At 33.6% G+C, this 15631-nt stretch overlaps 1 protein-coding gene across 1 annotated transcript; it reads right to left on the reverse strand.

Moving 5' to 3' along the window:
• Positions 1 to 1455: 1455 nt before the first annotated feature.
• On the reverse strand, positions 1456 to 11633 carry LOC117206838. Its single transcript, XM_033446536.1, has 23 exons — positions 11418 to 11633; positions 10683 to 10845; positions 10298 to 10407; positions 10040 to 10205; positions 9838 to 9953; positions 9439 to 9570; positions 8928 to 9162; positions 8573 to 8730; positions 8381 to 8508; positions 8035 to 8294; positions 7854 to 7978; positions 7446 to 7623; positions 6721 to 7089; positions 6185 to 6415; positions 5465 to 5695; positions 5072 to 5231; positions 4550 to 4690; positions 4267 to 4412; positions 3961 to 4140; positions 3427 to 3633; positions 2967 to 3338; positions 1809 to 1968; positions 1456 to 1684 (listed from the first exon to the last, which is right to left on the reverse strand). Exons 1-23 carry the CDS (start codon positions 11631 to 11633, stop codon positions 1456 to 1458), a joined length of 4413 nt encoding a protein of 1470 aa, XP_033302427.1.
• Positions 11634 to 15631: the final 3998 nt, after the last annotated feature.

Here is a 15631-nt window from a genome sequence, read left to right on the forward strand (position 1 = left end):
TTACCAGCATTTGCTACCGAATGGGTAGCCCTTCCCCTTCCTTACCTCTTTTCCCACTCACATGGCCACAGTACATGGCCCGCTGCAGACTTTTTCAGTGGCGTAGCCCTCTGCTAGTATCCTTTGACGTCGTACTTCGCCCTCTCTTGCCGATCTTCTCTTCACCGTTCTTTTACCGATTTCCACTTCTTCTTTCATTTTCGTTCGACCTCTTCGTTCGACTATTTATCTCCAACGACTCCACTGTCTTCGTATCTCGCGTAATGTTGTTCTCTGTTCTCGTTTCACATAAGGAAGAAGTATACGACGAAGACTCGTTAGAGATAAGAGTAGCCAAACGGTATACACGCCAATGGATCTCTTTGCCCCACTATGTTCATCCTGTGGCGAGTGCACTTGGTGTATAGAACGAGTATCGGCTGCTTCACCATTACAAGGAAGCCGGCTCGTCGTCCTCGTCGTCGTCATCGTCGTCTTCTTCACCCTTCTACCGTCGCTGCAGCACCGTAAAGAGAGAACCCACGTGGGCGATTGGGCACCTGTCGCTCCCTGTGCCCTTTCCTTCTCCTTCGCGCGTTCTGCTCGCTCGTGTCCATCCTCTTCTAGTTCCCTACCATCTTCCCGCTTCCACGCCCTACCATATCCTTTTATCCGCCGCTCTCCTGCTCCTCGCCATTTCTTCCACCTAACAGCCTTCTGGACTCTCTTATTTCTTTCTTTCGTCGCGTTTCCTCGGGCCTGCACCTTGGCGATCTTCTGCCAACCAGCCGAGGCTGCCTCCCTGATTCCACGCCGTTCCCTCTCGCTTCAACCAGCTTCTTCCTCTGCCTCCTGTGTCCAACTTCTTTCCTTCTTCCTCGTTCATCCTCTTCTTCCACTTTGCCTCGTCGTCGCTCGCCGCCACTCTGATCTCTTTCTCTCGCCCTTCTTCTCGTTCGCCGCCGTTCGCTCTACCCGTCACCTGAAAACCTCTCCTTTTATTCGTTCGTTACGACCAAACGTTGGAACACCGAGGAATATAGTTACGAAATCGATCGGGGACCGATCCCTACGCTTTTACCTCGCGATTACTCGCTCCTTCGCTGATTAGAAGTTCGTCTTCTCACGCGTTCGATCGTACAGAAGAGTTGACGAGTTTCCAAGGTTTCCAGTTCCTCGGTTTTTATTTTGGAATCGATCCACGTAATGGTAAACGAGAATGTTTGTTTCAGGCGATATTTGAAAAATGTACTCGAAGAAATGGTAGACTGGAATTTTCGTAAACGTAGTAGTGTCTTGTGGGATAATCTTATATCATATCCTTTATCCATACTGTTACTATACTATACTGTATCAACGTGTACCGATTGTAAATTACCAACATTTGTATTAAATATGATTATAATAATTTGTATTAATTGTACAATAAACATTTTATATTAAGCATCTTAAAAAAGCGATGGTTTATCGTGTAGTTTAATCGTTGGTTGCCGCTTGATGTTTGGGAGTTCCTTGATCTTCGGTAGTCGTTTGGTCTTCAGTAACTTCATCTTCAATAGTCGCTTGGTCGTCGGTAGTTATTTGATCGTCAGTGATCGCTTGATCTTCGGTAGTCATTTCGTCCGTCAGTGGTTCATATTGTGTGCCTCTTGGACTTCTGGTTATATTTCTCAGGTCAAATATGTGTTTCGCAGTTTCTCGAATTCTAATTGCAAGATATATTTGTTCATTTAAGTTTTTAACCATCAAATTATGGCTTGAAAAATATAAGACAATTGTACATTAAGAAAAATAATACATTGGATAGTGAAAATAATTACTGCACATACGTTATGTAATAATAAGATCCTGCGATTATAGCTGCGACTAAAATCAGAAAAAGAACCAATACGAAAACACCGACGTAATCTTCATTTGGCAACCAACCAAAAAAGAAACGCGTTGCCTGATCTTCCATCAAATGCGTACGCCAATTTGGAGGTCCTAGAACTTAAAAATGAACTTTAAAATAAGCGAATTCAGCTAATATAAAGTAAATATCGTAAAATCAAAATATCTTTATTCAAAAAACTGTATCAAATTTAAAACTGGCTCCGCTATTACATCTACTACAAAGGTAGTTCGCTGTATTATCATAAGTGGATAAATTTGATAGAAATATTGTGTTTTGACAAAACATTCAGATAGGAAAGCTTTAAAGTCTACGAGAAATATTGAACGCGAGTAAACAACCGTGTGAAATTCACTTAGGGAAAATTTTCAAATAATAACATCCCTAGAAGATCTTGAATGTAATGTTACCTACACTGTTACCGGTTTTTCCGGTTCCCACAAGTTTCTACCAAGACTCGTTCAGTAAACTGTGCATATATCAAAAAAGTAGATGATTTTACATAAAATAATATTTTCTATTCTATATTCTATTCTAAATTCATTTGGAATTTTCTATGTTCTTTTCATTTCGTATTTGTTACAGATATTAATTACAGATGAACATCGAACTTTAATTATTTTTCTGTATCGTTACAGTATAAGATCTATTTTACATTTGTCAAGATTTATATCGGAAGAATTTATCATGTCTGAGGTAATTGATGGTAATTATCTTATCATGGGAACAGAGAACTTTTATTATACTATGATTTATTAGTCACTTACTACTGTCCGAATACCCTCTCATTAAAATGTTATTCTTTTAGTGAAGAATGTTTCCTTGAAGATAGTGTATCAGTGATGCACATTATATTCTCGTTATAATAATATTCTCTGATGAAAGATCAAAGCACAACGTAAATTATAATACATACATATACCTATTACCAATTAAGAATACAAGTTATGCAAAATACAAGTGCTAACTGTATACTTTTTATACAAAATATTCAGAAATATTTGCTGCACAGCTTATGATTGATACCAGTAGAATGATTTAGACGTAGCAGAATAAAAATATGAAAAATATAGGTAAAATTAAAAATAACAATTACCTCTGATATATATCATATTTGTTATCCATACAAAATTTAAGTCATTTTGCTTCACGACACATTGCCACATCCCGTTATGCGTTTTATTAACTTTTGTAATGTGTTCAACATCGGCTGCCATTGGAAGCGTGATGCCATAATTCTTCCACGTTTTATTGCGTACTAACCAAGACACTTCAAGCTCCGAATAAATGTGTCCTAGGATTGCACAATGGCATTGTATGGTTGTGTCTAGAGTTTCCCTTATTTGCATAGTTTCCTCTGCTGGAATCACTGCCAAGGTGACCACTTTGATAATCGAATACGTTCCATCGATTCGACGTAGTGTCATCGCATAAACGCCAGAATCATTTAGAACCGCTTCCATTATCTCTAAATAAATAATTGTTAATTATCTCTGAACAAGAGATTCTCGGTGACAGCGTGATTTCAATAAAAACCATGAGAAATTATATTTTACCAATACTGTAATCTTTTAACTCCAATCTTTCGGGCTCTATCTCCACAAAGACACCATTTAAGGACCATTGTAATTCGGAACGAGGAGATTCCTTAGTAATTAATTGCACGATATCCGAGTCGGATTTAATTGTGATAGAACGATGTTCTTTGGCAGTAAGGGCTGTGTGGTTCATTCTAATTCTTCGATTTATCAATTTTATCGTATCTGCGAGCAAAATAGTTTACGTATTATTTTTGCAGAGATGATATCAAGTTTCATTCTGATATTTTTATATCTAATCTTAATACGATTGTTAGACCGAGGATATTCATGCACTTATGGAAATTGAAGAAAGTAGAAGGACTTGATTATATCTTTATATAATTTCTAATTTTACAAAATTTTCATTTTTAATTTTAATATACGTACATGCGATAATTTCTTCTGACAAATCGAAGATAAATTTATTTGCAGCTGGTTCCAATAAATGACAATATGTATACCGCGTGGAAATTCATAGTTCTCGAATGGAACTAGAATTTTTAAAGTTACCTTCGGTTATATCGCCACAAAGAATTTCGTTGCAACGTCCAGTCATTATACTCGGTCCTACACACGGTTCTCCTCTGATGTTAGGCGTTGGCGAGTCGCAACGTCGTTTTCGAATTCCTGTACCACCATTGCAGCTCACGCTGCATGCCCATGGTCCCCATTCTGACCAACCTCCATCAACTGGTGGTCCTTCTATATCTTTCAAGGAAGAAATTTAATTTTATTAATAATGTTTTACAAAATCTAATTTTCTTCCTAAATCTTCCTAGATATTTAATAACAGAATACAAGGGCATGTGTTTCTACCCGTTGGAACGCAATTGACAGACCAAGTAACCCAGCTGTTGGCACCGACGCCGACGGAAAAGAAGTAGAATATGAGAAGACTGGTATGCTGATAATGAAACACATTTGTGGCGTTGGAGTAGATGTTCATCGTATTTGCAGACCATCTGCGAATTTTAAAAAGTAAATGTCACTCAACAAAACTTTCTGAATCGTTGATCCTACTGCGGATCATAAAGGTTTCTATCTTTAGTGCATAATATCGAATTATATTTACCAAGTAAAAATTTATACCATTTTTTACCTTATTGTAATATTAGTCCATGAATTCGTTGTGAATAAAGGTACGCGCGATTTTTGTTTGTGGAAAACCGTCACTGTAGGGTACGTAGTTTTTGCGAATAATATCCAACGATCTGGGTCATTAAGCTTGAGCATAAAATATCTATTAAAATAGTATATATCAGTAAATTACGTTTAGTGGAAGCTCTGGTGTTTATTAAAATGAGTATATCACAAGAATTTAACGTCGTTGGGTAACGATAGATCTTTGCGTGTAACTTACAGAAAGTCGAGAGTACAATTTTGGGATAGTAATGCAGCCTGCTGCATGAAAACTGAATATTCATCTGCAAGAGATGTTCGGGCTTTTAAGAACTTTTGAGGAAAGAATTAAAAAAAAAAGAAGAATTTATAATATGTAAGATTGCCAATATAACAATAATTTGATTAATGTATTACAGTATTATATATATTACCGAAATTATACATGCGAAATTTAGAGATTGAGAAATTGAAAACAGGTGAGAAAATTTATTACATTTACCCTGGAGTCTCGGGCATCAGGTAGAAAGGGAAATGAACTGCACCTTCCCCTCGAAGATGAAGAGTCACTTGTTGAGGAAGCAATATTTCTTCGTCAATCCATGTTGATAACGATAGGATTCTGGTGTATTTATCAGTTCTCGTGTTTTCTATATGACAATCTATTTGTATCAAAAATCATTTATATTCATTTTAACTTGATACTTGTATCTAGATTAAAATATGAAAGGATATTCATGTAAAACATTAAACATTTCTATGTACCGATATTAAACATTCACCCCTATATTTCTCGAGGACATTACTAACATTAATAGTGATTAATAGACTGCAGATTTTCATGGACTTATGCGAAATTATAATATTTAGTTCGTTTCTTTAATTGTGAACGTACTTGATCCACGTTCGAACGCGAAGCCAACAGCTTTTGACTGTTCGCTGCCATAATAATAATACATTGGTAGAAAAGCATTGGGAGGATCGGGATGAGTCCATTCGAACAATGGTGTAGGATCGTCTTCGTAATAAAGCAATAATTGTCCGCGTGGTATACGGATGATAAAGCTGCTCCATTTTCCTACATAAAGCAAATGTGGCAGAGTTTTCCTCTTGACTAAGGAAATTTCTGTAATTAAACAGACTTCGGTTAAAAAGCGAAATAATTATAACAAGTTGTTCTTAGAAATATTAGAAGAAGAAGTAGGATGGGAATACACCGAACTTGAAATTACAATGCCGTGCTTTAAAGATATTAATTATACGTTCAATAATAGAACAAATTAATTAAAACTTCCTCTTATCCAGTTTTCCTTTAACCGGTTCCCGCGTTAACCTGTTAGCTGCGAAAGACTAGTTAACTCGTCGGGCTACCAATGTTTTAATGATTTTCAGTTGATAATTTGATTAATCGAAGTTCTTTAGTTTCTTTAAACATGCAGACATATTTATCAACTTCTAAAGGATCTCCTGATTGACAGATAACGGTCAATGATGGTGAAAGATAAAAATAAACTATAAATTATTATATTAACATTTGCAAGTTTGAAATTGCCGACTCTAAATTCGATCACTGGGAAACAAACAAGTATTCCGACAGAATATATTCGCTAATTACCTGTAGTTTCCGATTCGTAAAAGAGAAGTACTTTTTCGTTGTTCGACGTTCCTATTTTGAGGATGTAACGCGATTTTAATCCATCATCGGCTAAAAAGACAAACACGACAGAATCTGGATTATCCGGTTCCCAAGCTTTCACAGAAAAGTGTAAACCTTCCGAACGATATTCGGGTAAAACGTATATACGCCTATCTAGGCCATCTCCCACGGCAAGGAACGTGTACTCCTCTGTAAAAACGACGATTAATTATAATTTTCATTGTGATTAATTAGAATTAGATTTTATATTAGTATACTTTAATTGCATCCCAAGAAGAGAATCATTACTTTTTAAATAAATAACAAAAATATTGGAATGTCTTTTACCATCATGCTAGAACGCGCTTTACTATTATTACGTTTTAGCTAATAAACAAGGAGGTTCCAAGTGCAAATTCACTGAGGAAACTATTTCATACGGAAGATCTTGAATAAAATATGGAAAATAAAATTTGTGAATAAAATATTGGAGAAAATAATGCGGCAATATTTACCTGGTTTCCCACAATCTCTAACGTTGCATAGATCATGGGGCACCAAAGGATCCTTGGTATAACACCAAGTGCCGGCGATATTACGCGATGGATTTCTGCAATAATTACTGGCATTCTTGGCACTTCCTTCTGGAAAGACGCTATCATTGAAATATTCTCTACCGACTGTCAAACTGGTTTTGGGAACTGCTACATTTGCTCCAATTTTTGCAGATCTGACGCGAGTCGATTTAGTAGTATTTGCTCGAGACGCATTTTGGGCCATCGCTGGTAATTTGGGTCTGACTGGCCATTTGTCACAATCACGTCCTGAACGTGTTTTCGAAAGTGTTCCCATGTAATCGTTCGCCGTACCTGCCATTCGACATTCTGCAAAGGAGAGTTAATCGTCTTTGTTTTGTACTTGTTTTAATGTACGGTAGAACTACGTCGCTGTACTACTCAACTCCACTTATTGCAACGAAATTTTAGGTAACGCCCGATTAACTGAACTTTTGCTGATTGAATTCGCTTGTCTGTGCGTGACCTCCCGATTAGGAGCTTTCGTTATACGAACGAGAAACTATGAACGAAAATAAGTAGCGAGGAAAGTTGACGAGTTTCTACATAAACCATTTATCCTGTCTGACAAATTCAGACGAATGGAGCTTTACTGTATTTAAGTACAAAAATTGTATTTATCGGGACGAAATTTTAATTAACACCTAAATAGAATCATTAATTACCTGACGATCTACATTTTCGAATGGAGCAATATCGTTTTGAAATCGTTACACTCTCCCAAGGGACGTATGCGTAACAATAGGGACCATTGGAGTCGCGAGTGGGATTTCTACATTTATTAAGTGCCTTCAAAGCAGATCCGTCGATAAAATTATTGTCATCTTTGTTCTCTGCTGGGATCTTATATATCAAAATGAAAAATTTCATGTTTACAGTAATTATTACAGTAATTGCAACAATTATCGTTGTTCACTGTAATACAGATTTACATATCTACTATGATTGCACGCGTTATGTAAGTATGTACTGTCTGAAAGATCAAGTGTCTGAATCATGTCAAAATCATTTATCTTTTAATTAACATCTTTAGTTTGATATATTAATAACCTTTTCCTAAGTATATTTCTTACTTCTTTCGATATCCATGGAATACATGGAATTTCTTTAATGCTTGTCCATTGTGTACCTTTGAATTGAAAATCTCCTATATCGGACAAACAATTTGGTGGCCAAGCATCTTCTACCGCATCTGATTCTATTTAAACGTAAGTTTCCTATAATCGTCTTTCGTATCGACGTATAATCATTTATCGAGTATATTTTCTTCAGTATAATTGCATTCTACTATGAAATTTAATTTACGCACATCTGACGATAAATACGCGTAACACGAAGATTTAAATCGAGGAATGTTACCTTCCGGAGAACAAAATAGCGTCCATTGCGCTATTGTCTTTTCGCTTCCAATGCTAAACCACCTCAAACTAGCAAAAAAGATTTCGTTCATGTACAATAATTCGATAGCACCTCTCTGCTTATGTGAATACACGCGTAAATGTCCGCCAAAAATGCTACAACGTAAAAGAGAGCAATAAAGTACTAAAGTAGCGAAATGGACGAATGTAATAATTCGATTGTAATATACGAAATCGTCAACCTGATGCTGAACTCCCTCCATGACCAAAAATCGAGCAAGCCTGAGGTGGAGATCTCTTTTAAATAATGTTTGGACGATTCTTCGAATTCTTGATACGTTAGTGTCGTAACGTCTTTGCTTATTATTACCTATATTATATCGTACGGTAATTTAAAAAACGATCTGTCAAGACTCGAATATTAGGATATTTACCGTCACAGAGGGATATTCTATCGATGGAGTTTGATACAAACGTATTTGGATATTTTGGCTCGCACGAACGAAAAGCCGAACATCGATCGTATCGTTATTTTTTTGCATGGCCCAAACTTTCGAAAAATCAATGCCGAAAGTCGTATGCGTCTCGCAATCTGAAAATTTTAGTACATAGCTATTATTACATATAGTTATATAAAACGATTTAGTATTTACTGTAGTTAAGATTTAGATAATTCTCTGGCCAATATATATGAGGCTTAAATTTTAGAAATTTTAGGCTGCGCTTTAACCATATTTAACAATAACATTTTCTTCGTATTCTACTGACTTCGATTTATCGAAAACGTACGAATGTGACAGAACGCGGTGCTCCACAAAACGTTCGTCCCTCGAATTCCATAATACAGAAATGTTTCTGGGTACAAGCTTGTAATTCCATGTTTTTTCTTATATTCCTGCATCACTAAAGGTTTCATTGCTCCCTCGATACCAGCGGAAATGAAACCACCACCCCATGTTATCCATATTCCCGTCCACTTTGAACCGACCAAAATTTCAGGAGTATTTTCAGCGTTTTCTCCTTCCTGATCGGAGAAAAAAGAAATATATTGTTTCATTAAATCTTGCATATTGCAAATCTTTAGCTTCTCGTTTAAATCACAAAAATTTCAACTTTTTATTTAACTCTAAGTACTCTTATTTCGGATACTCTATATGTATATTTTCTTAAATATCATATCGTATTTTATTTTCTTCACTTATAAATTTCCCTGTAGGAAAAGGCATGAATATTCATACTCTATAGATTGTACCACGTAATTAGGAATATAGAAAAGTTAAAACATCGTATTGTTACGAACATCATCTGCTGGAAATGTTTGACGGCTGCCAGAATTTCCGAACACCAGTTCAACTCCTGCAGTCCATATATCTGCTATTGTTTCAGCGGAAGCGGGAATCGGTAAAAGACTAAGCAATATACCAGCTTGCCCCTGTACGTATGCATTATTCTGTTAAACTAAGGAGTTTTTTTGCCACAAAGAAGAAAAGTAACTAAGATTTAAACCTTAAAATAATTCTCCATCGATATTCCCTATCTATAGAAATTATATATGCGTTGATCTTTTATCTATATTTATTTTATCTTTTATGTTCTATTCTTTCTCCTGAAAGAATATATAAAGACATACAAAGTTTTAATGGTATACATATACATTGGGATAATCGAGCATTGAAAATAAATAAATAGATGTGTATACCTTTTTCTCGTCATCTGGATTCCACAATTTGACCCAAAACGAAGTGTTGCCACTGGGTGCGTGTAATTTTGTGAGTATAGCATAATTAGACGAATTCTTCGTAAATGCTACGCAATCTAAGAAATGTAATAACAAAATAATAGTAAGAAGAAGAAGATCATGTGGATAGAATCCATGGGATAAATACAAAATCATGTGAAACCTCTATCGTCGCAAAATGGAACATCGCAATACTGCTTCCGAACATATTCGAAATCTTCTTCGACGTAACACCATGGCCCTCCGACGTCACCTGACGGATTTCTGCAGAAATTTTCTGCCTCCCTACGTGATCGATCAGGAAAGTCCTGATCTCTGAACTTTTGACTCTATAAGACAATGTTACATTGTCGAAGGCAAACAACAAAAATTTCTTGAAATTCTATTCGCTCAGTATCGCATTAAGGTTTATTTTATTCACCTTCGAACCTTCAAGCTCGTATCGTTTGTGCCATGATTTACATTTACTTGCGGACGTTGCGATTTCTTTAGTCCCTCCATATTCAGCTCCTGGTCCCGACAGTTTGCATTCTACTCGTTTATACATAATTATAATTATTATTGTAAATATTTTTCAAAAGAAACGTGATTTCGAAAGAAAATTGCATTTTACTGCGATTCTATTCCATTGAAACCTACCTTTATCGATAATTATGAACTTTCTCAATTTTCCTAATGAAATATTTTCGATCAAATTATTTATATAATCTTTTACACAATATTCTGTTACTTAATAAAGTAGGCAAGTTACAAATTTACTTATCTCAAATTTTGTAACATTGTAAGTTTCACTTTTATTATATTACCTCCAAAATTACAAAGTGGTACGTCACATTCGTCGTCTATAAGCGAAGGTTCCAAAGTATAACACCATGGCCCTCTATTGTCACTCGTTGGGTTTCTGCAGTAATTTTTCGCAATTTTTATCGACCTTTCGGGAAAATCTTCGTCGCTTATATCTTTACTAACCTGACATCAAATATTATGAAAATCTCTCTAGGATCTCTGATAAAAGTGCCAAATTTATTATTAATATAAACAGTTATTACAGTTTAAGTTCATAAGTACGTATTACGTAATTGGTAGATCTCGTGTGAAATTTGCCAATTGACTCAGATTCTCGAAGGAATAATCGATAATTCAAAATTTAAAAATTTTTTAATTTCAAGAGTTTGTCTACGACCCGAATGATTTATGAAAACACTTACAAGCCCTACATAAAATGGTATTGTAGTGGCAACCACAGTAATTAGTAACATTAACGAATATGAAAATTGTTTACGTCGATACGATTGATTATCGTAATGAATATAAAAGAAAGAGAAAAATTAAAAAGAAAAAAATAATATAAGTAAATAAAATAGTTTTGAAGGTTTTTAATACTTTCGTAATGATTTTTCTAATTTATCTCGGTTTTCACGGATATTCCAGTATCTATGAATTTTCAATAAAAAAAAAAAGATAAAAGGCTTAGATAGAAAAATATTTCTTTGAAATTATCATCAATTTCAAATTAATAATTTAGTTTAGATAAAAGCTACCTCGTGTATTGGTTCTTCTGCGTACCAAGATTGGCATCGAATGCCACCGGAAGTTTTGGCTATTGTTCCTCTATATTCCATTCCCTTTTGCGTTAGTTTGCATCTCATTAAATCCGTAAGGATTGCATTACGTGCTACAATGAACAATGAATAAATATTTCCATCTGATAATATTATGTGTCTCATAATTCTATCTTGTTCGAAAATAGCACCCATCTTTATTCGTTTATCGTTCGTTTTTAAGGAGGTATTCGTGATCTATCGTATTTACCTTTTTGACTTGTAGTTAAAACTATCAAAAAGAATATGAATATAAGGTTATAGGTCAGATACAAAAGCATACAATGCTGCATGTTATTTTTTATTGACTTCTTTTAAACGTACTAATCCTTATTCGTTATTTATTACTTTATCCTTATTATTTATTCTATATCCTACGTTTTTAATTGACGCTGACAATGATGTTTCTTCTTTTTGTTCAACGAAACGAACACTAAAATAAATACGTGAATATCAATTGCGTTATATTGTTTTATCTGAAATTCGTTCTGAAAACGAACGTAATTCAAAGGAAACGAAATTTGAGTAAGAAAATGAAACGAGTCGAAAATTTATCATAAATATAGCTGTGATACATTTAAAAAATTATGTGACTGATTATATTCAAAACCTGAAATATTAATTGGAGGGAGGGAAGAGAATTTTACAAGTGGTATTAAAATTTGAAAAATTTTAATGGGGGTATTCGTAAAACTGAAAGTTTACATCATATCACACATTCGTAAATATAATTATTGTTATAAAAAATTGAAAAATTAAATGTAAACTATGTCGCTTGGACATAATTCCATTTTGTTAACACTGTATTAACCCTTTTGCTACAGTATCCTTGGAATTAAAAATATTTTAATACAAAAAAGGCAAAAAATGTTATATCATGCGAAATACACACTTAGAATTTTCACAAATTCGTATATGCAGGTCCTTCGCAGCGAAAGGGTTAATTTCAAACATTTCGAAGAGCAACTTTCTTGCTCTCGATTTTTAACTTAAGTAACTAATTATCTTTAAATATTATTAAGTCCTCTCTGATATTTCTTGAAGAGAGCACTAGTTCATTTTCTTAAAAATGAAAAAATTAAAATAATAAATCGCACACGCATTCTCCAATTTTCATCTTTTCTTATCAAAAAAAAAAAAATGGGACTGAAATTGGATTATTGCGTGTTAGTCAACGATTATTAGAAGGTGATTACACCTCTTAGTTATGCAAAGATGCATGTAAATCAATTAGTACATTATAAATTTGTTAAAATGCATGGCGTGCATTTTTAACGAGCATAACAAATTTATAACAAGTACATCAGCTTTTAAATGATAGAACTATACTAGAAAATGATTAAGCATAACAATTTTTTCTTTTAATTTTTTTTCTTTTTCTACTGCTTTTTTATCTTTTTTTTGTTATTACGCTACCTCGCAACGTGCAATAGATTGTTAAAAAGAAACAGCTTATCTGTTTCCAAACATCATCTATGTCGTAAAAAACTTTTCGCAGACATACGGAATTTTTTATAAATTTTCGAAAAAATTTTCGATCTGTGTTCATAATTTTTGTTTAATTTTGATTATTATTTTCTTTAACACGATCATATATCTCATGTCTGCATTTGCCTCACACAAATATCAACTTTTTATCGCATATCGGGCATACAACATGTTCAAATTTTGACAGCAAACTGCCCGTAAAACGTTCAGCAGTCTAAAAAAATAACAAGAATCAATTAATTTCTTTTTTCTTCTTGTCACAGAAATCTCGTTTCCTGGATAATATCATAGCATTCGTAAACTATCTTGTATGCAAGATTTGCAATACTTTTACGTTGTTTAGTATATATACCAGGTATATATATATATACATATATACATATATAAATGTATACGTATATATATATATATCTGGTATATATTTATTACATTTTCTGTTTACCGAATATAGTTTTATACATACGTATTATAGTGCACTGTGTATACAATATTGAATTCGTATCAGCATCATTCCGTTGTAGTATAAGAAACTAAAACAAAACATTTTCGTTCATCAAATATCTTATAGAAGATCAAACTTATCCATGAATTTTTTTAAATGGACGTGCAATGCTGGACAATCATTCCCTGGCTTTGCTCTCATGCTAGAAATCATATTATATCGTGTCTCTTTTGAGAAATACTAAATCGAAAATATTTTGTGTTGTAACTGTCCCTGATTAGTTAAATGTACGTAGTAATTGAGCAGGATGGTACATATTTAAAATTTAGCTTAATCTTTGTGTCTTAACACATGCATTACATAAGAATATTTTGCTAATAAAATTGTTCTATACCAGGGACAACATTATTGCTATATACTCTAACGCTAGAGGTCCTTTAATATGAAGAAATTATCTTTTGTAAAAACTTCTTCCGATAAATCATATTTCGTGTGTAGAGACCTCTTCGACAGTATTAACGTTGAATTGCTGTTTTTGAACATGTTTAGCGTAGCGATTTGTTAAAATAGTCTTTATCCTTCTTAATGTTTCTCCCTTCCTTCCATTTTTTAAGTAGTTCGGTTTTGTGAAGACATTTCTACACAATGCAATTGAGATCATATATCCTTTGAACATGAGTTCCTAGAACTAATATTTAATTGATTGCTGACTGTGTAAACTATTGCGCCAATATAAGTCGGTTATTTGGTAAATATATCACCATCTTACCCCAAAAAAAAGGAAGAAAACGAGAAAAAATATAAATAAAATTTGACATAGTACGTATAGGCCAATTAAATTATTCTACTTAAAAATTCGTCAACTGTAGTTGCGAATACATCAAAATAAATATTCAAACAAATTCTTCTTTTAAGTCTCTGTATAAGGAAGAAACGAACTAGGAACAAAATTTCACATCTATTAAGTCAGTCTTATTTCAGTCTTACAGAGTGCAAGTGCCTTCGTGAGTTTCATTGACGGCAAACTAAATTAAATGTTCTCACATTCATTTAAGACTGACTAGCGATGCATTGAATTCTTATACATCGTATAGAATTCATATTTTACAGCAAACACCGTTTTGCATTAACTTTTTCCCAATTGTTGTGATATCAATTCGGATAATTAAGATAATAGGTAACGATGTTACTAGTCACGAATGTGATTGCGAAAGGAAAAAGTCGATGAGAATGGTAGATGAAATTAATCATGTGCTAACAATAAACATGAACAAAATAATGATAATCATTACTAGTCTATAGATACTAGTACAATGATGCTAGTACAAAAAATGTCTTCGATGTATGATATGTCCGAAATATTACTACGACATTGATTTTTTGTATTTCTTTGCCAACTGTGGTATCGTTAAGAGACGACGTATTCTCATTCTTTCTTTATGTAAATACTTCCTTTGTAATTCTGTCCATACCATCGACTGTATATATCTAACTTTTACCTTGCTGCATTCCGTTATTTCACCTTAATTATACACACACCGATAAACGCATTCTTTTAATCACAAAGATCCTTCATAAATTGTATTTATATCTCTTTGCGTAATTAACATGAGACGGTTATCACTAATTTAAATAATATCCTGAATTTTGATAGCTGGTCAATTCAGCATTCTACTCTATCATTATTTAATAATGATTTTTTCTTTCAAAAAAACATCTACTATGGATGGCGACAAATTTTGAAAGTAAAGCTAATGCAAGCTATAGAAGTAGAATTTCGGTATCTTTGTTACGAAATATCTACTATACCAGAGAAAATAGTTACATTTTCATGGGAAATGACAACTATTTTCTTTATATATATATATATTTATATCACTTGTATTGTGCTACTCTCAAACTTGCGATCCGATTTAATAAATATATTCACCGAAAAAACAGACGAACAATCTTTTAAATTTTTACTAAAATTCGTTAGTGGGTAGCAAAGAAATAAATAAAACAATTCTACCGTTTATAAAACAAAAAACTTCCAATTCCCAATGGCCAGCATTTTATATCACACGAAAAATTTTTAATTTATAAAAATTTTCTAATATTCTTTATTGCAAAAAAATTATTGCCATAACCATACTCATTAGTTATTGTAATTTTTCGTTTTCTGTTACTATCCATGAATTTACAGATAACGTTAAGTACGTAATAACGTAAAAATAATATTCCT

Source organism: Bombus bifarius, unplaced genomic scaffold, assembly GCF_011952205.1.
Source record: "Bombus bifarius isolate JDL3187 unplaced genomic scaffold, Bbif_JDL3187 scf7180000007966, whole genome shotgun sequence".
Taxonomy (NCBI): Eukaryota; Metazoa; Arthropoda; class Insecta; order Hymenoptera; family Apidae; genus Bombus; species Bombus bifarius.

Coding starts and splice junctions, on each gene's coding strand:
- LOC117206838 (XM_033446536.1), bottom strand. CDS start 11,633: ATGGGTGCTATTTTCGAACAAGATAGAATTATGAGACACATAATATTA. Junction 5,232..5,464: donor CGCGTTCGAACGTGGATCAA/GTACGTTCACAA, acceptor TGATACAAATAG/ATTGTCATATAGAAAACACG. Junction 4,141..4,266: donor TGTCAATTGCGTTCCAACGG/GTAGAAACACAT, acceptor AAGGACCACCAG/TTGATGGAGGTTGGTCAGAA.